The 20000-nt window shown below is 47.5% G+C and overlaps 1 protein-coding gene across 2 annotated transcripts in view; it reads left to right on the forward strand.

Annotated features, from left to right (window-relative positions):
- The window catches only part of LOC137656901 (putative inorganic phosphate cotransporter), a 237376-nt gene that overhangs the window by 209271 nt on the left and 8105 nt on the right, over positions 1-20000 (forward strand). For both annotated transcript variants that reach the window (XM_068391285.1, XM_068391284.1), the window contains exon 10: positions 19895-20000. This exon is cut by the window's right edge and continues 27 nt beyond it. In XM_068391285.1, coding sequence (XP_068247386.1) covers positions 19895-20000 — 106 coding nt within the window. The remainder of the gene's footprint in view (positions 1-19894) is intronic.

The following is a 20000-nucleotide window of genomic DNA, read 5'->3' on the forward strand; positions in this document are numbered from 1 at the left end:
CTTTTGCTGCCGGCCGGCATTGGTTGTATACCTTTGCCGGCCGGCTATATATCACACCATTGTTCTACCGGCCGCTACGATTAGAGGCCGGCAGCCGGGTGCTGTTGTTGTTTAGCTGCCGGCCGGCAATAGAAACACACCGAGGTTCTGCCGGCCGCTACGTTTGGTGGCCGGCAGCCGGGTGCTATCTTGTGTAGTTGCCGGCCGGCACACGCATTTGAACCAGCGTTCTTCCACCTTATAGTCTATAAGTAGTATACTTTGGAACTAGTTAAGGCACGTGCCGGCATATTACCTTCTATACTGTAGCCAGTATTTTTCAGTATAGTGTATACTGTAGGGAGAAAACTATAGTATAGTATATGTTATAACACTAAGTTTTTCTAACACTTTTGTGTTGTCTTGCACAGCCCTTTGGTGTAACCATACAGATAAAGAAAGTGAGTTCTTTTTTATCTACTATCCAGCATTTTAAAATCACTTATTTGGGTGTGAGCTACGGCTGTTTCCTCTGGAAATTATTTCTTGGTCGTTCTAGAATAGATTAACCATACGATTTTATTATCTGAAAGGTTGCAGCAATTGACTGTGCGGGAAATACAAGTGTGTGTCTTTCCTTTCTAGTTTAGCTATTCTAAGCTATGTATATCCAGTGATATGTAGTTCACTTGATACTCATGGAATTTTCTTCTCTTTACAGGAGGACCATCCGAAGTGTGGAAGCATTTTCTGCAACGTCCGCAGCAAGAACTTCTGCGGACATGACTTGTGTAGGAGGCACGCAGCATGCACAGTCTCCAAAGGTGATCTCCGGTATTGGGACCCGCAGGTATGTACCGTGTGCACAAACCTGATTACTGAGGCTTTTGATTCCCCTAAGACGGCGGAGTCAAGGGACGCAGCAAGGGAGAAGCTTCGTACCTGGGTAAGGGGCTTTCAGAAGAACACTTCTGGCCCCTATCTTCCAAGTGAGAAGATGAGGGCTTACCTTTTCCCCAAGGCGTCAGCTGAGGCAGTGATTCCCCAGCCTCAAGCAGAGATACCGTTGGTTCAGATCCCGGTGGATGCTGAAGTCGCGGACGCCCTGCAAGACATCCAATTGGACGATAGGATGTCGGAGGTGTCCGAGTGTTTGGAAAAAGGCCTTCTGGCAGAAGACCAGGAAGAAGAGCAGGCTCCAGACAATGAAGAGGAAGAGTTCGACGAGGTGTCGGCTACTCCGGTTCAGGCCCCTGAACCTATTCCCTCAACATCGTCCTCTCTCCCAGATGAGCTGGGAAAGACCCTTTCCTCCATCATTGGAATGATCCAACAGATGCAGAGGGAAAATAATGAGAAGGCTGCTGCAATGAAGCTGGAGATGCGGAGACTTGCAGCATCACGTGGGCCCCAGAAGAAGCTCAGCGTGAAAGACCTTCCCTTGTGCTCAGATGCCAACCCTTGGAGGTATGCCGAGCACATGCCTATGACGACGGGAAAAATCGTCATTTCGGAGAAGTTGGGCTCAGTCCCCCTTGAGGATGTGGAATTCTGGCCCAGCAAGGAGTCGTATCCGGACTGTTATGTCCGTCTAAGGAAGGAACCAGCCTCAAAGGAAGAAACGGAGCCGAAGGAGGTCATAGTTTTGGACCACGCTAAGGCTCAAGCTTTACTGTCAACCTCGATGAAAGAGAGGGGCTTCACAAACTCAAAGGTACTTGCTTTGAGTAAGAAGCACCCTTTCTTTGTGTCCTCTCCCTCTAGAGCCTTCCCCTTTATGCAGAAAGGGTTTACGGCTGTGCTGAAAGCAATCGAGGCAGGTAAGCCATGCCCCTCCTTGGAGGAGTGTAAACCTCTGTCTTTGGCCCTACCCATGGACCACAAGGACTGGAAGGACGTCCATCTTACCTTCTCAGTCGGGAAGTTGGAGGCTGATATTGCCGGACGTCAGTTCGGTGAGAACCTCCCCAAGCTGTCTGACTTTCTTTTGCGCAGGGAGCTTGAGACAAAAGAAAGACTTGCTGCCTCAATGTCTCATCAAACGACTCTGGAGACAATGGCAAGTGACCCCAAGGTCCATGAAATGTTTATGGTAGTGGCTAAGACACACCTAGCCACAGTGACGAAGGACCTTTATAGCTTCGTCAAAGCTAGGAGGGCTTGTAGGGAGTTCGTGTTCGCCTCGGCTGCGGTGAGGCACGAGCCAAGGAAGCTAATCTTCAGCATTTGGGGCAAAGACCTCTTCCCTAGTGAAGCGGTCAAGGAGGTTGTAGATAAGGCCGCCACGGAGACTAGAAACCTTCTCCAGAAGTGGGGCCTATCTCTCAAGAGAAAGTCTTCCCCGGATGAGGGTCCCCAAAAAAGAGGAAGACTAAGAGGACTAGGCTACCCTCTCGGCCAGCCAAGCCATTCAGACAGCAGCAGCAACAACTTCCTATGCCTACAATGCTCCAGATGGTGGCACATACCCCGACCACGTACCAGTGGGTACCCCAAGCCGTGTCTATGCAGTCTCCGGCATTTAACCCAGCGTTCGAAGGGCAGTCAACTACCTTTGGAGCGAAGCCTAGAGGAGCAGCCAGAGGTTCGTCTAGACGCCCCTCAAGTGGGAGGGGATTCAGGAGAGGTCGCGGTCAAGGAGGCAAGACCTCAGGGCAACAGCAGCCAAAGTGAGATGATACTGGTAGGAGGGAGACTTCAGAATTTTCGGAATCGGTGGACCTTCGATCCCTGGGCCCACAGCCTACTCAAGAATGGACTGGGTTGGAGCTGGTACAGCACTCCACCCCTGTGCCCTCGGTTTTTCCAACACTCCACCCCCGTTCTGGAGGAGTACATTCAAGAACTGTTGGAGAAAAGAGTAATTCGAAGGGTAAAGTCCATCAAATTCCCAGGGAGGCTGTTTTGTGTTCCCAAGAAGGACTCAGAAAAACTCAGAGTCATTCTGGACTTGTCGCCACTCAACAAGTTCATAGTGAACTGCAAGTTCAAGATGCTAACACTGCAACACATAAGGACCTTACTGCCCAAGAGGGTATATACCGTCTCCATAGATTTGTCAGATGCCTATTGGCACATTCCAATCAATCGTCAACTCTCCCCCTACCTAGGGTTCAAGCTACATCGAAGACTCTACGCCTTCAGAGCCATGCCATTCGGGCTAAACATAGCCCCAAGGATCTTCACGAAGCTTGTGAGCGTAGCTCTCAAACAATTACGCCTAAAGGGAATCCAGGTGGTATCCTACCTGGACGACTGGCTGGTGTGGGCAGCATCCAAGACAGAATGTTTGCAAGCTTCCCTACAGGTAATCCAGTTCCCAGAGCATCGAGGCTTCAAGATCAATAGAAAAAAGTCTGGACTTTCTCCATCTCAAAGGTTCCAGTAGTTGGGAATCCACTGGGACCTAGTGTCACACCAACTCTCCATCCCGGCGAAGAAGAGGAAGGAGATAGCTGGTTCTGTCAAGAGACTTCTGGATTCAGAAAGAATATCAAGACGCGAGCAGGAGAGAGTGCTGGGTTCTCTCCAGTTTGCCTCAGTAACAGACACGGTGCTAAGAGCAGAGCTAAAGGATGCAACCGGAGTTTGGAGAAGTTATGCATCAAACGCGCGAAGAGATCTGATAAGACCAGTACCGCTTCGTCTACGTACGCTTCTCAGCCCTTGGTCCCAAGTCAGGTAACTAAAGAAGTCGGTGCTTCTTCAGCCACCTCCCCCCTCGTTGACTATTCACACAGACGCCTCGAAGGAGGGGTGGGGAGGTCATTCTCATCGGAATAAGGCCCAAGGAACTTGGTCCAATCTATTCAAGACATTTCACATAAACTTTCTGGAAGCTATGGCAGTACTCCTTACCTTGAAGAAAGTTTCCCCTCGTTGCTCGATCCACATAAGGTTGGTACTGGACAGCGAGGTGATTGTGAGATGCTTGAATCGACAAGGATCGAGGTCACCACCACTCAACCAGGTGATGTTGGCCATCTTTCGACTGGCGGAAAAGAAGAAGTGGTACCTGTCGGCAGTTCACCTTCAAGGAGTCCGCAATGTGACAGCGGACGCTCTATCCAGGTTCACACCAATAGAGTCGGAATGGTCCCTAGACGCAGGATCATTCTCCTTCATCTTGAGTCAAGTCCCAGAACTGCAGATAGACCTCTTTGCGACGAAAGACAACAAGAAGTTACCCCTTTACGTGTCCACGTACGAGGATCCCTTGGCGGAAACAGTGGACGCGATGTCCCTCGACTGGAACAGATGGTCCAGTATTTACCTGTTTCCTCCTCACAACCTTCTATTGAGGGTCCTCAACAAACTGATATCTTTCAAGGGAGTAGCGGCAATAGTGGCTCACAAGTGGCCGAACAGCGTGTGGTTCCCTCTGGCATTGGAACTACGGCTGAAGTGTCTACCGTTACCAGATCAAGTTCTGACCCAGCGAGTTCAGAAGTCAACTGTCTGCGCTTCATCACAGAAAACCCGGAACCTGCAGCTCATGATTTTCTCTCCCTAGCAGTGGGAAAACGTTTCGGGATTTCGAAAGACAGTATAGACTTCCTAGAGGAATATAAGTGCAAATCCACTAGAAGGTAATATGAGTCGTCATGGAGAAAATGGGTGGCCTTTGTCAAGGCGAAGAATCCGCAAAAGATCTCGACGGACTTCTGCTTATCTTTCTTCATCCACCTCCATGGTCAAGGGTTAGCAGCCAACACAATATTAACGTGTAAATCTGCTTTGACAAGACCCATTTTATATGCCTTCCAGGTCGACCTCTCTAACGATATTTTTAATAAAATTCTGAAAGCCTGTGCTAGGCTCAGACCATCAGCACCTCCAAAGCCCATTTCATGGTCTCTAGATAAAGTTCTTCATTTCGCTTTGCTGTTGAACAATGAGGAGTGTGCTTGAAAGGATTTGACCCAAAAAGTTATTTTCCTGTTTGCACTCGCGTCGGGGGCCAGGGTTAGTGAAATTGTAGCCCTCTCGAGAGAGGAAGGTCGTGTTCAGTTCTTGGATGGGGGAGAACTGAACCTGTTTCCGGGTCCTACGTTTCTCCCCAAGAACGAGTTACCCACCAATAGGTGCGGTCCCTGGAGAATTTGTCCTCTGAAAGAAGATGCATCTCTATGTCCAGTGGAATGCCTAAAGGTCTATCTTCGTAGAACTTCAGGCTTCAGGGGTGGTCAACTATTCAGGGGAGAAACATCAGGCTCAAATTTATCACTGAAACAACTTAGGGCGAAAATCACCTATTTTATTCGCAGAGCGGATCCAGACAATACACCCGCAGATCACGATCCGAGGAAAGTTGCCTCATCCTTAAATTTCTTCAATAGTATGGATTTCGAACATCTTCGCTTATACATTGGCTGGAAGTCTTCTAGAGTTCTCTTTCGTCACTATGCGGAGCAAGTGGAGCAACTGAAGAGGTCTGTGGTAGCAGTGGGTAGTGTCGTTAACCCTGCTGTTTAACTCTGCGAGGAACAGTGGATTTAATTGGGACGATTAATTCCGGGGTGAGTGTGTAGTTACAAACTGTTCTACAAACTAAGTGTTAGGGCACTAGGGTGCCCACATTGACTGTTCCATATTCAAAGGTGAACCTAGCATAAGTGCAGTCATGTGTGCCAAGTGTTTCCAACGCTAATGTAACTGATTAGTAATACAGACTTTTATGATTTTGATACCTCGGTATGTTAAAAGTGGCGCTAATGTTTTTCTTTCAGATAAACAAGTTTTCTGTTTACTATCATGCTTATGCTTATTTGTTGGTTATCCTCCTCTTATATATGTATAATTGTTGTTTAACCTGTTTTATTTTATTGATTGTCAATAAACTAGTTCTTGTGAACCTTGCGTCTCCTTCGCCTGTGTCATTTTACTTGAAATGATTTAGCATTACATTTACTATGTATATTTATCTGGGATAATTCTAATAGATTGTTCCTTTATGCAAGCATTTTTGCATTGGTTTATGCTTTCCCCTAGCGGGAGGAATCCATGCCCTAAGGGGACGGTGGCGGATATGCAAGTTTTCCTCCTACCCGGATATAAACCTTTGTCCAATCCAGTAATGAACGGGGAACTGGTCGATATTTCATATTGACTCAGTGGTTCTTTACAAACTATGCTTTACATGATATAGGGTGAGACCACTATATTGGCTTGTCTGTTATTCATACATAGGTATATTTACTCTTCGAGACTTTTCCAGAGTCTAGTATGACTCTTCCCTGTAGGGGGCAGGAAGCACTAACATGGTCTCTGGTTGGATGAAAAGATGTATGAAGGTAACATCTTAGGTCTCTAGGTCTAGTTAGCCGGGAAATACCTTCGGGGAGTATGGCACATTTTGAGAATCCACAGATACATTAATGATCTGGTATACTTCCATCAGGACGACATGGCTTGAGCCCAGAAAACGGATTTTGAGCGAAGCAAAAAATCTATTTTTGGGTGAGATGGCCATGTCGTCCTGATGGACCCGCCCTTCCCTTTTCTTCTAAAAAGGGCTGTAGGTCCCCTCCCTACATACAGTATCTGTAGCACCTCGTGTATCACTACAAGGAATACAGATTGCGCCGTGAGCTGCGCAATGCACGCTTAGGAAACGGGAGAGGAGAGATACCTTGCGAGCGGCTCTCCTTTCTTTCTCGTTTTCCGTTTTCTTGCCAATGGACCCCTTCGAAGTGTTAACTCTGTTCGGAGTGCAGATTGCTATGTGGCGTGTCAAGAATAAGTCCTCTGATATTTCGCGATATCCCTGGTTCTTTTATTAGGGATATTCGCCCAGGAGTTAGAATTCTGGGTACCTTAAGGTAAATTCTCTGGGAATATCGCCGTAGTTATATATACCCAAGGAAGCTACCCTTTAGCAACTTCCATCAGGACGACATGGCCATCTCACCCAAAAATAGATTTTTCGCTTCGCTCAAAATCCGTTTTTTGGGTGAGGTAGCCATGTCGTCCTGATGGAAGTTCCTTCATTAGTAGCTTCCTAGGTTTTATTTGACTACAGTGATATATCCCAGAGAATTTACCAAAGGTATCCAGAATTCTAACTCCTGCAGCGAATATCCCTTAAAATTGGATATCGCGCAATCAGAGGACGTATTCTTGACACGTCTCATAGCTATCTACACCCCTGATAACGTTTCCGCTTCGAGGGGAAAATGTGGCAAGAATATAAGAGTTGTTAAAGAGGCAACGCTCCCGACACTCCCACTGTACTGTAAATAGTGCGCCGAATCTCCACCGCGAGGCGCCACTAGCCATTCTTTGTAGCTTTGTAGGTGTTGCAGATACAGTACCATAGGGAGGGATTCATTATCCTTTTGTCAAAAAGAGGGTGGGTTCATCAGGATGACATGGCTACCTCACCCAAAAATAGATTTTTTGCTTCGCTTCAAAATCCGTTTTTTGGGCTCAGGCCATGTTGTCCTAATGGAAGTTTACCAGAGCATTAATGTATCTGTGGATTTTCAATAGTGCCGTTATCTCGAGATAAATATTTCCTATTCGGTCTTCTAGACCTAGAGACACTTGATGTTACCATTATACATCAGTTAACTGATCATAAACTATGTCAGTTCTTCCTGCCCCCTACAGGGAAGAGTCTGGGTAGACTCTAGGAAAAAACCCGAGGATTGTGAGTTCAAGGATCAATATAGCAAACAGTTTGTATATTAGTGTCATCATATACATAAAGTATAGTTTGTACTTAGATGGTATATCTCTGTATAGGTTACTGATACCTCCCAAGTCTGGCTGAAAAGAGACAGACAGGTTTATATACGTGTAGGAAACCTTACTTCAGTAAAATAAACAGTTTAGTACAATCAGTTCTTACTAGCTTGCTTGGAACAGTCTTAACCTTAGTTCCCCAATATTTTCTTAAATATTGTACCAACAGTGTTTCACACAATTGTACATAATTCCTTTTGTATATATTATGCTTGTATCTTCGCTCCTCCCTCGCACTAAAACGAACATGAAAATTCCTGTCTGGTTTTTCTTCTGTGATATTGTCTGTCTTGTGAACTTGTCATGTCCTGTTGCCTTGAGGTTTTGTATATAAGGAGAGTGTTCCACAACAATATAACTCAGTCGTTTCCAATCTGCCTTTGATTTCACAACTCCTCTCTCGGCCCGTCACATTGGTGACCCCGGAAGTCGGCTCGCTCCCACCGCCTTCCACCCCCACCCCCTCGCCCCTTCATCGTTGGTACTATGGCGGACTCTACGGCAGTTGGTGCTGCGGCCGCTCCATTCAAACTTTCATCGTTTGCCACCGGAGAGGCGTTTGCTTGGTTTCAGCGCGCAGAAATCCAGTTTCGTATCAGGGGCGTGACTCGCTCAACCACCAAGGCGGATTATGTTCTCGCGGCAATACCCGAGGACACCTTCCCAGAAATATCTGACTGGCTTTGTGAAAAAGGAGACACCCCAATAGCGTATGACGACCTCAAATCATACCTTCTGCAGCAGTACTCGCCGTCACCAGCCGCCCGTATAGCAAAGCTTTTTCAGCTCTCGCAACAACCGTTGGGGGACCAAAGGGCTTCGCTTGCCCTCAGGGAAATGACCAGTATCGCTCGCCTTCAACCTGCCGCAGACGGCTCTCCTCGTGAGGTGAACCTACTCCGTGCCCTTTGGATACGCCGTTTACCTGAACCTGTGCACGCTGCCATACCCGATGTCGATAGTTTACCCATAAAGGACTTGATGACCAAAGCCGTCGCCCTTATGGATAGCCACTTCAAGACCTCCATCAACGCCTCCACCCCTGACGACGAGGATGCCTATTCAACGTCAACCGAAGCTGACATGAATGCCGTAGGACATACACGCCTACCCTGTGACGTGCCGAAGCGGCAACAAAGCCGCCCACCACCCACCAATCGCTCGCGCCCCAACCAACGACTTCTACAGCCACTTACTACCTCCCATCCACCGCAGTTTTGCTACTACCACTTCAGATTCAGGGCAACCGCGAAGAAATGTGCCAAAGATTGTCAGTGGCCAAAAAACGTGTAAGTAGGCCATCGCTTGTGGCGGTGGCCTCCCATGTTTCTAATCTTTTCTTTTTACAGGATGCAGGAACGGGCGTGCGATTTTTGGTAGACACGGGTGCTTGTCGTTCTCTTTTGCCAAGGAAACTCTTCAAGGCACAACGTAGTCTGTCTACATCTGCCGACGTCCGCTTGGTAGCTGCCAACGGATCTGCGATACCCACCTACGGTTACGAGAGCCTCACATTATTGTTCGGAAACGGTAAATTCAATTGGAAATTTCTCGTTGCTGACGTCACAATGCCAATCCTCGGTGCGGATTTCCTCTCTCATTTCCACCTTCTGGTCGATGTCGCCCACCGACGATTGGTCAACGCAGACTCGTACTTGTCGACTCCTCTTCAACCCGCCCCCTCTAACCTCGCTCTCCACATCAGCGCACCCACGGATGCCTACGCCCACCTCCTCACGTCGTACCCGGAAATTTTCCGTCCAGAACTTCGCCAAACGCCCATGGTTCCTGCCAAGCACGGTATTTATCACCATATCAAGACGACGGGACCCCCAGTCTTCACAAAATTCAGACGTCTGGCACCGGAACGATTAGCAGCCGCCAAACAGACGTTCGCCGAAATGGAGAAAATGGGCCTTTGCCAAAAGGCCTCCAGCCCATGGTCGTCACCCTTACACATCGTTCTGAAGAAAGACGGCTCCCTCCGTCCGTGCGGGGATTACAGGCGCCTGAACATGCAAACAGAACTGGATCACTACCCCCTCCCAAACATTGCCAATGTAACCTCCTACCTGCACAAAGCAAAGGTTTTCTCTACGCTCGACCTCCTGAAGGGGTATTATCAGGTGCCTATGAACCCAGAAGACATCCCCAAGACCGCCATCACCACTCCGTTTGGCACATACACCTTCAATTACTGCTGTTTTGGCCTTCGTAATGCTGGGGCAACGTTTCAACGTCTCATGGATGGCATCTTAGGGGACCTCCCTTTCTGTGTATGTTATGTGGACGACATACTTGAGTTCTCCTCCTCAAAAGAGGAACACCTCCGTCACCTGCGCATCGTGCTCGACCGCCTGCAACAAAACGGCCTTGTAGTCCGGTACGACAAGTGTACCTTTGGCGCCAACGAAGTGTCGTTCTTAGGGCACCGTATCACTCCTGAAGGAGTCCATCCCCTCCCTGAGAAGGTAGCAGCCGTTCAGAATTTCCCCACGCCCTCGACCGTCAAAGCTCTGCAGGAATTCTTGGGCATGATCAACTATTATCACCGCTTTCTGCCAGCCATTGCCGCCACTCTTGCTCCCCTCTACTCCTCCCTCAAGGGCAAGCCAAAGGACTTGAAGTGGGGTCCCCTTCAAGAAGCGGCCTTCTGCAATGCAAAGAAGGCCCTATCAACTGCTGCGGCTCTCACTTTTCCTATCCCACACGCCCCTCTCCTTCTCTCCACCGATGCCAGCGACGTCGCTATTGGTGCAGTACTCGAGCAGGTGGTCAAAGGCTCGCCCCGCCCATTGGCTTTCTTCAGCAGAAAACTGTCCAAGGCAGAATCGGGTTATTCTACCTTCGATCGAGAATTGCTGGCGGTGCACTTGGCTGTCCGTCACTTTCGCCATTTCTTAGAAGGTACGCCTTTCGTCATTCGCACAGACCACATGCCTCTGGTGCACGCCTTCACTCGACAGTCTGACGCCTGGTCCGCCCGTCAACGCCGACATCTCTCCGCCGTGGCTGAATACAATTGCACCCTCCAATACGTCCCTGGGAAAATGAATCCCGTTGCCGATGCCCTGCCAAGAAACACGTTGGCTGCTGTTCAACTGGGATTTGATTACAATGCCCTGGCTGAAGCCCAACGACAGGATCCAGAGTATCAAGCTTCTAGGACATCCTGCACGTCCCTCCGTTGGGAGGATTTTCCCCTCGAAAACTCCAACACCACCCTCCTCTGTGACGTCAGTACTGGTAGACCGCGACCTTGGATTCCTGCTCCCATGCGCCGACAGGTGTTTGATTTTATCCACGGCCTTTCACATCCCTCGTGCCGTTCTACTGCACAGCTGCTGAAGGCAAAGTTCATTTGGCACGGCATTTCTAAGGATGCTAAGGATTGGGTCCGTGCCTGTGCTTCTTGCCAAACTCCCAAAGTAAATCGACACACGGATTCAGGAGTAGGCACCTTTCCTCAACCTCAGCGTCGTTTCGCACACATTCACGTCGACGTTGTAGGCCCCCTACCCACATCACAAGGACATCGTTACCTGTTTACCGTCATCGACCGCTCCACTCGTTGGCCTGAAGCCATTCCCATGGAAACTGCAACGTCCGCCTCATGTACATCTGCCTTACTCTCTGGATGGATTTCAAGATTCGGTATCCCTGAGCATATTACTTCTGACAGGGGAACCACTTTCACCTCTCAATTATGGACGTCATTAGCGAATCTCCTGGGCATCACCCTATATCAGACAACGGCCTACAACCCCGCTGCCAATGGAATGGTTGAACGTTTTCATCGCACCCTCAAAGCAGCTTTGATGTCCCGCTGCAAGGATTGCAACTGGTTTACTCAGCTTCCCTGGGTCCTCCTTGGACTAAGGACCACTCCTAAAGACGCCCTCGACGTCTCGGCAGCCGAAATGGTGTATGGCGACCCGTTGGTCGTCCCTGCCGAGTTTTTTCCTTCTACAACCTCCTCCGACGATCTCCAGCGCATACGTCACGTCGTGGGAAAATTTACTCCATGCCGCCAGACTTACAAGCCCCCAGCGAAGCATCACATACCAACGGACTTGCACTCTGCAACGCACGTCTTCCTGCGCAACGACACCAGCAAGCCACCGTTAACGCCCCCTTACACGGGACCTTTCCTTGTGATCCGACGCAGTCCAAAAGCATTCCTCCTAAACATTCGGGGCAAAGAAGACTGGGTCTCCATTGATCGTCTAAAACCTGCTTATCTTCTGCCAGATGACCCGCCTATAGTTCGCCTCTTTAGATCAGGGCGCCCTATTTAACATGTACAGTATGTCATTTTTAGGGGGGGAGCCATGTACCAACCGTGTTTCACACAATTGTACATAATTCCTTTTGTATATATTATGCTTGTATCTTCGCTCCTCCCTCGCACTAAAACGAACATGAAAATTCCTGTCTGGTTTTTCTTCTGTGATATTATCTGTCTTGTGAACTTGTCATGTCCTGTTGCCTTGAGGTTTTGTATATAAGGAGAGTGTTCCACAACAATATAACTCAGTCGTTTCCAATCTGCCTTTGATTTCACAACTCCTCTCTCGGCCCGTCACAATATTAAAAGAATCAAGGATGCTCTGAGTTTATTCTTAATCTAGATTGTTTGAGGCGAAAGAGACGCAAAGATTCCTTCAATTGCTTATTACAAAAATAGAAATCATGGTTGTATTCAATTACATTTTATGCAGAACAATTATGCATAAATAGTAATAATAGAATTAAAATAAGTTTCACCTGAAAAAAAAACATTAGCCACTCTAAGGGAAATATAAAATTTCGCCCTTAACTGTTTCAAGGATAATGTTGAACCAGACGTCTCTCCCCTGAAAAGTTGACCTCCCTTAAAGTCTGAAGTTCTACGAAGATAGACCTTTAGGCATTCCACTGGGCAGAGGGATGCTTCTTCCTTCAGAGGGCAGATTCTCCCGGGCCCCATCTTTTAGAGGGTAGCTCGTTCTTGGCGAGAAACGTCGGATCCGGAAAGAGGTTCAGTTCTCCGGAATGTGTGAACTGAATGTGGCCATCATCCCTCGAGAGGGCCACTATTTCGCTAACTCTGGCTCCTGAGGCTAGTGCAAAAAAGAATATCACCTTTTGAGTCAAGTCTTTCAGCGAGCAATCCTCATTGTTCAGAGTTGATGCTAAGTGAAGAACCTTATCCAAAGACCATGAAATGGGCTTTGGAGGAGCTGCGGGCCGAAGTTTAGCGCAGGCTTACGGAATCATGTTGAAGATTTTATTAGAAAAGTCTACATGGAAGGCATATAGTATTGGTCTGGCTAGGGCAGATTTACATGTAGTAATCGTGTTGGCTGCTAAACCTTGTTCATGAAGATGGATGGAGAAGGACAAGCAGAAATCCGTAGAAATCTCGTTAGGTTTCTTCGCCTTGACAAAGGCCACCCATTTCTTCCAGGAAGACTCATATTGTCTTCTTGTTGACTTTGACTTGTATTCCTCTAAGAAGTTAATACTGTCCTTAGAAATCCCGAACCGTTTCTTGACCGCTAGGGCGAGAAAATCATGAGATGAAGGTTCTGTGTTTTCTCTGATGAAGCTGAGACAGTCAATTTCTGCACTTTCTGAGTCAGAACTGGGTCCGGCAACGGGATTAGCTTCAGGGGTAGTTCCGTTATTAAAGGGAACCAAACACTGTTGGGCCACTTGTGGGCCACTATTGTTGCTATCCCCCGAAAGGATCTCAGTTTGTCGAGGACTTTCAGCAGAAGGTTGGTTGGAGGGAACAGGTAGATCTTGGACCACATGTTCCAATCTATGGACATTGCGTCTGTCGCTTCCGCTAAAGGATCCTCGTACGGGGCTACATACCGGGGTAGCTTCTTGTTGTCACTCATTGCGAAGAGGTCTATCTGCAGTCCTGGGACTTTGCGTAATATGAAGGAGAATGATTTTGCGTCTAGGGACCATTCTGACTCTATCGGGTTGACCCTGGATAGATCGACCGCTGTCACATTGCGGAACCCCTGAAGGTGGACTGCTGACAAGTGCCATCTCTCCTTCTTCGCTAGACGGAGGAGGGCCAGCATCACTTGATTTATGTGAGGCGATCTCGAGCCTTGTCGATTTAGGCTTCTCATTACAACTTTGCTGTCTAGAACCAGACGGATGTGGATTGAGCAGCGAAGTTCCAGTTTCTTCAGAGAGAGAAGAACTGCCATGGCTTCCAGAAAATTGATGTGGAAGGTCTTGAAGAGGGGAGACCAGGTTCCCTGAACTTTCCGATGATGAGAGTGACCTCCCCACCCCTCTTTTGAGGCGTTCGTGTGAACGGTGACTGCCGGTGGAAGTGGTTTCAAAGGTGCCTTGCTCTTCAGGTTCACGGCTTCCGACCATGGTTTGAGTAGTGATCGCAGACGATTTGGAATCGGTCTTTGTAGATCTCTTCGAGTATTTGATGCGTAGTTTCTCCAAACTCCTGATGCATCTTTTAAGTGTGCTTTCAATATTGGATCTGTCACTGAGGCAAGATGGAGGGACCCTGTTGCCTTCTTGATATCCTGTTGGATTGAAGAAGTCTCTTGACAGATCCTGCTATCTCTTTCCTCTTCTTTGATAGAATGGAAAGGCAGTGTGACTGTAAATCCCAGTGGACGGCCAGCCACTGGAACTTTTGAGCTGGAGATAGACGAGACTTTTCCAAGTTGATCTTGAATCCTAAGTGTTCCAAAACTGGATCACTTGCTTGGAGGCTTACCTGCACTCTTCCTCGGATGCTGCCCACACCAGCCAGTCGTCCAGGTAGGCTACTACCTGGATCCCCTTTAGGCGTAGTTGATGAATGACTGCATTTGCAAGCTTGGTGAATACCCTTGGGGCTATGTTTAGACCAAAGGTCATGGCTCTGAAAATGTACTTTCTTTTCTGTAGTTTGAACCCTAGGTAGGGGGAAACTTGACGGTTGATTGGAACATGCCAGTGCGCATCCGTCATGTTTATGGAGACTGTGTATGCCCGTTTGGGCAAAAGGGTCCTTATGTGTTGAAGCGTCAGCATTCTGAACTTGTAGTTCACTATGAACTTGTTGAGTGGTGATAGGTCCAGAATGACTCTGAGCTTTTCCAAATCCTTTTTTTGGAACACAAAATAGCCTTCCTTGGAATCTGATGGACTTTGCCTTTCGTATAACTCTTTTGTTCAGGAGTTCCTGAACATATTCTTCTAGAATGGGGGTTGAATGTTGGAAGAATTGAGGAAAGTTTGGTGGAGTTGAGCTCCAACTCCACCCTAGTCCGTTCTTGAATAGGCTGTGGGCCCAGGGATCAAAGGTCCAATGATCCCGGAAGAGGAGAAGTCTCCCTCCTACCGGTAGCATCTCACTTGGAGTGCTGGTTGGAGGACTTGCCTCCTTGGCCACGTCCACCTTTGTTACCCCTACCTCTGAAGGGGTGTCTAGAGGATCCTCGAAAGGAACCTCGAGACTTTGGCTTAAAAGTCGTCGATTGGCTCTCAAAGACTGGGTTGAACACCGGCGATTGGGTCACCAGCGTTTGGGGTACCAGTTGGAAGGTGGTGGTTAGTTGTGCCACCGTCTGGGGCACCATGGCCACGGGACGCTGTTGATTGTTTTCTAGGCCAAGAGGGCACTCTTGGTCGTTTTGATTTATTCTTCGGCTGGGGACCCTCGTCAGCGGAAGATTTTCTTTTTGAGGACAAGCCCCATTTGGAGAGGAGATTCCTGTTCTCTGTAGCGGCTTTGTCCACGACCTCTTTGACCACTTCTCTTGGGAAAAGGTCTTTTCCACAGATATTGGAGTCTATGAGCTTCCTTGGTTCGTGTCTCACCGCACCCGAGGCAAACACGAACTCTCTACAAGTTCTTCGGGCTTTGATAAAGTTGTACAAGTCCTTGGTGACTGTTGCCAAATGAGATTTGGCGAAGACCATGTACATATCTGGGGTGTCCGGGATGCTTGCCATAGTCTCTAAGCCAGTCTGCAGAGACATGGAAGCAGCAAGACGTTCCATAGTCTCTTGTTCCCTGCGCAGGAGAGACTCTGACAGCTTCGGGAAGTCTTCGCCGAACTGTCGTCCAGCAATATCTGCCTCCAGCTTCCCAACTGTGAAGGTGGTATGAACATCCTTCTAGTCTTTATCATCTGATGGAAAAGCCAGGGAAAAGGGTCTACACTCCTCCAGTGTAGGGCAAGGTTTCCCTGCTTCGACTGTCTTTAAGGCTGCCTTAAACCCTTTGTCCATAAAGAGGAAGGCACATTTGGGGTCAGCAATAAAGGACGGGTGCTTTTTGCTGAGAGCCGGCACCTTGGAGCTAGTAAAGGCCCTCTTTTTCAAGGTGGTCGTATATAAGGCCTGAGCCTTAGAGAGTTCGAGGACAATCGTCTCCTTCGGCTCTGTTTCCTCCTTGGATGCAGGTTCCGCCCTCAGACGGACATAGCAATCCAGGTAGGCCCCTTTGCTGGGCCAAAACTCAATTTCCTCTACTGGGACAGTGCCCAGTTTCTCCGAGAGGAAGATCTTCCGCCCCCCCCCCCCGACATTGGCATATGCTCTGCATATCTCCAAGGGTTAACGTCAGAGAAAGCGGGGAGATCCTTGACGTTTAGCTCCTTCAGGGCTAAACGTGTTTCAACCAGCTGATGCATTTCTGTCCGAAAAGAAGCTTCTTTCTCGGACGATTTCTTCTGAATGTCCTGCACCATAGACAGCAGCAAGTGCAACATACTTGTGATGGAATCTAACTGAGGTGCAGTAGATGAAGTCAAAGGCACTGGCTCAGTCACCATGGCTGATGATACCGAAATCGTATCGGTCTTATCGACTTCGGCCTCAGGAGGTACGACATCCTCCTGCTCCAGTTCTTCGACTAGGATATTGTTCTCAGTCTCCTCTGAGACAACCGACATGTTTTCATCTAATTGGAGGCCCTTCAAGGCGTCCGATACATCAGATTCTCGCGGAATCTAAACAAGGGGAATCTCTGGTTGAGCCTGGGGAATGATTGCATCCGCAGATGCCCTAGGGAAAAGACAGTCCCTCATCTTCTTATTAGGAAGGTATGGGCCAGAGGTATTCTTCTGAAAACCTCTGACCCATTTTCGCAGCGTGTCCCTTGCTGCATCCCTTGACTCAGTAGACTTTTGATCATCAAAAGCCTCTTTTACCAGTTTGTCACAAACGGTACATACCTGTGGGTCCCAGTATTTGAAAGCCCCCTTGGTGACTGCGCAGCGAGCATGGGTCCTGCACACATCATGGCCGTAGAAGTTCTTGCTACGGACCCTGCAAAAACTGTTCCCGCACTCGGGATGCTCCTCCTGTAAAGAAAGAAAAGCATATAAGTATTCGGTGAAATTCCCAGATTTCAGCATACATATTTTTTAAAAATATTAGCTTGGATAGAGTAAGCTAGAAAATAGGAAAGACACCTACTTGTGTTTCCTGTCCAGCCCATTGCTATGACCTCCTCCAATATTGAACAATAAATTCTTAATGAATTTTGTATGGGAAGATAATATCCTTTGATATAAAGTGTCTTCTTAACACAATGTCCCAGGTTCAGTATTGGGGTAAATTAATGGTTTATAACCATTAAGTGGTAGAGAGGATCATTCTCTTATATGTGATGGTCTCACTATAGGCTGCCCATGAAGCACCTTGTAGGTTGGAAAAAAAACTTTTTGGGCTACAGCACTGACTGGCGGCGGTATGCCGCCAGATTTGCCGGCCTGCCGGCACATGCCGGTCCTGCCGGAACATGCCGGACCTGCCGACATATGCCGGGCCTGCCGACATATGCCGGCCTCCCCGACATATGCCAGCCTCGCCGACATATGCCGGCCTATTCTGGGCTATTGAAGGCAGTTACTGTCTTCAGATCTATACTTTGGGTGGCCGACAACTTAGCTGCCAGCCACTGGTCATAGTATGTTTATTGCCGGCCGACAGACAACTAACATGGCCGCCGACAGCTATAAGCTGCCGGTGGCTGGCCCAGTATAAGGAAAGGTAGAGAAAAAGAGAGAAGATGAAGGAAGGCAAAGGCTCAGTCTTGCTGACCTACATCCCGATTGAGGGTTCAAGTGGAAGGGGGAATTATATTCGGGCTTCCACCCAACCATATCCCATGCATATGGCCTATGGAATGCAGTCCAAGGGAGGACTGAAAACACTCTAATGATTGTGAGTGTACCTGTCAGCAGCCGGCCCAGCCGGCAGCAGACAGGGAACCTCAGGCCAGTTCTATAGATTACCCTTAGGGTCAAATGTAGAATGACGGCCAGGGAGGGTGATGGTTCATCCAACACAAAAGAGACAGCGGGGAAGGGGGAAAAGTCCTATAAGTAAGGTAATATCCGAAGGCATTACCCAACTTCAAGGATTCTGATATCATAAGGTAACCTCAAGTAGGAGAAATCATTTCCCCCGGTTGGGTTAGTCAAGTGAGAAAGCGGCCATAGGACACAATCTCGCAATAGAACAGAATCTCGTACCAGGTATCTAAGACAATGAAGAAATAATCTCTTAGGTCTAAGATCCACTAGCACAGGACTGTCTGCTAGACCGAGGAAGGAGGAATTGTAAAAACAAAAACCTCCACGTATGGTCTAGGGAGGCCTAGCCTCTTTTATGGACAACTTAACCTGACTTGGGAAATCATTTCACCGAGACATTAAGATGCCTAACACAGACTTTACTCTGATGTCCCGTTCTAAACTCAAAAACCGACTCAGTGGTTAAGAGAAAGAAATGAAACGCCCCAGTAAACTTCCAGAACTCAGTTCACAGTAAAGCTAACTGAGGGTAGCCTAGGCTTATCAGAGGGAAGGGGAATTGCTCTTAAATCTCGCCAAGAGATTGGTATCGACTTAGAAGGTATAGGAGCCATCAACCTCACCTTAGAAGACAATACAAGAGCAATTGGGGACATGTATGAGAGTATACTAAAGCCCCTAGTCTAGTAAGTCTAGGAGCATAGAGAATCGTTCACTGAAACTCTCTGGTATACTATCTTGGAAGAGGAAAATTTATGCAGTAATATCTTAATTGTATAAAATATTGCCTGAACTTCAATAAAACTTTACCAGGAAGGTTATATCATGCATGGAGTGTGTAGGTGCCTAGGCTAGGAAACCTAGCACTCGTGAGGCTCAATCATAAATAGCCAAATCCACGACAACAATGACATAATATAAAAATCCCTAGCTAAAATACTAAATAGCTAAAGTTATTAAAGCAAATAATGCCGGGAAGGTCGTTCTGGCTAACTAGACGTACAGGAAGAGCGACCGCGTTCATGACGCCATCCAGCTGGCAACAGCTCTTGTTACGTTAATTACGATCTCAATCGAAGAGTAAAACTGGTAAGAGCTTACATTTACACAATTCAAAGATATTACTTAACTTTCCAGAAGCTGATGAGGCTGGTGAAGACATCATAGCGACAAATAACTCCAAAATAGCGAGAGATAACACGGGATAACACCGGTCAACGAAGCTACAGGAGAAAGAATGGCTTGGTGGCGCCTCGCGGTGGCGATTCGGCGCACTATTTACAGTACAGTAAGAGTGTCGAGAGCGTTGCCTCTTTAACGACTCTCCTATATTCTTGGCACTTTTTCCCCTCGAAGCGGAAACGCTATTAGGGGTGTAGATAGCTATGAGACGTGTCAAGAATACGTCCTCTGATTACGAGATATCCAAATTTTCAGGTATATTCGCTCCAGGAGTTAGAATTTTGGAAACCTATGGTAAATTCTCTTGGATATATCACTTTAGTCAAATATAACCTAGGAAGCTTCTAATGAAGGAACTTCCATCAGGACGACATGGCCTGAGCACAAATATTATATAATCTTTAGCCCAATTAATCAACATGTTTTAGTCATTCAAATTTTCTCTTTTTTATAGACTTGTTTTTCTGCAAAAATTAAATTGGCCTTATGGATGAACAGCAGTCTTTGAAACAGATTTATAAATGAGCGGTATGTTTCAAGTTAAATAGGCTTTGTACTGACAGTTTTCACGTCAACGCCTAACCTGTCGTATGCTCCAATAGTTGAGTAATTAGGGGATTTTTTAGATATATTCATCAGAAATATCAGAATTTGTCAACATAGCCTAGGAATAAACTAAAATCTAGTTCTTTTATCCCGACTAGAATGGCGTTTTATCAGCAGCTCCCTTCCTTTGCCGCTACATTGGAGGAATCTTTTGGAGTTCCTTATCTAGTTGGCTGATCTCTCGAAAATACTTCTCCATCACGA

Source organism: Palaemon carinicauda, chromosome 17, assembly GCF_036898095.1.
Source record: "Palaemon carinicauda isolate YSFRI2023 chromosome 17, ASM3689809v2, whole genome shotgun sequence".
NCBI lineage: Eukaryota > Metazoa > Arthropoda > Malacostraca > Decapoda > Palaemonidae > Palaemon > Palaemon carinicauda.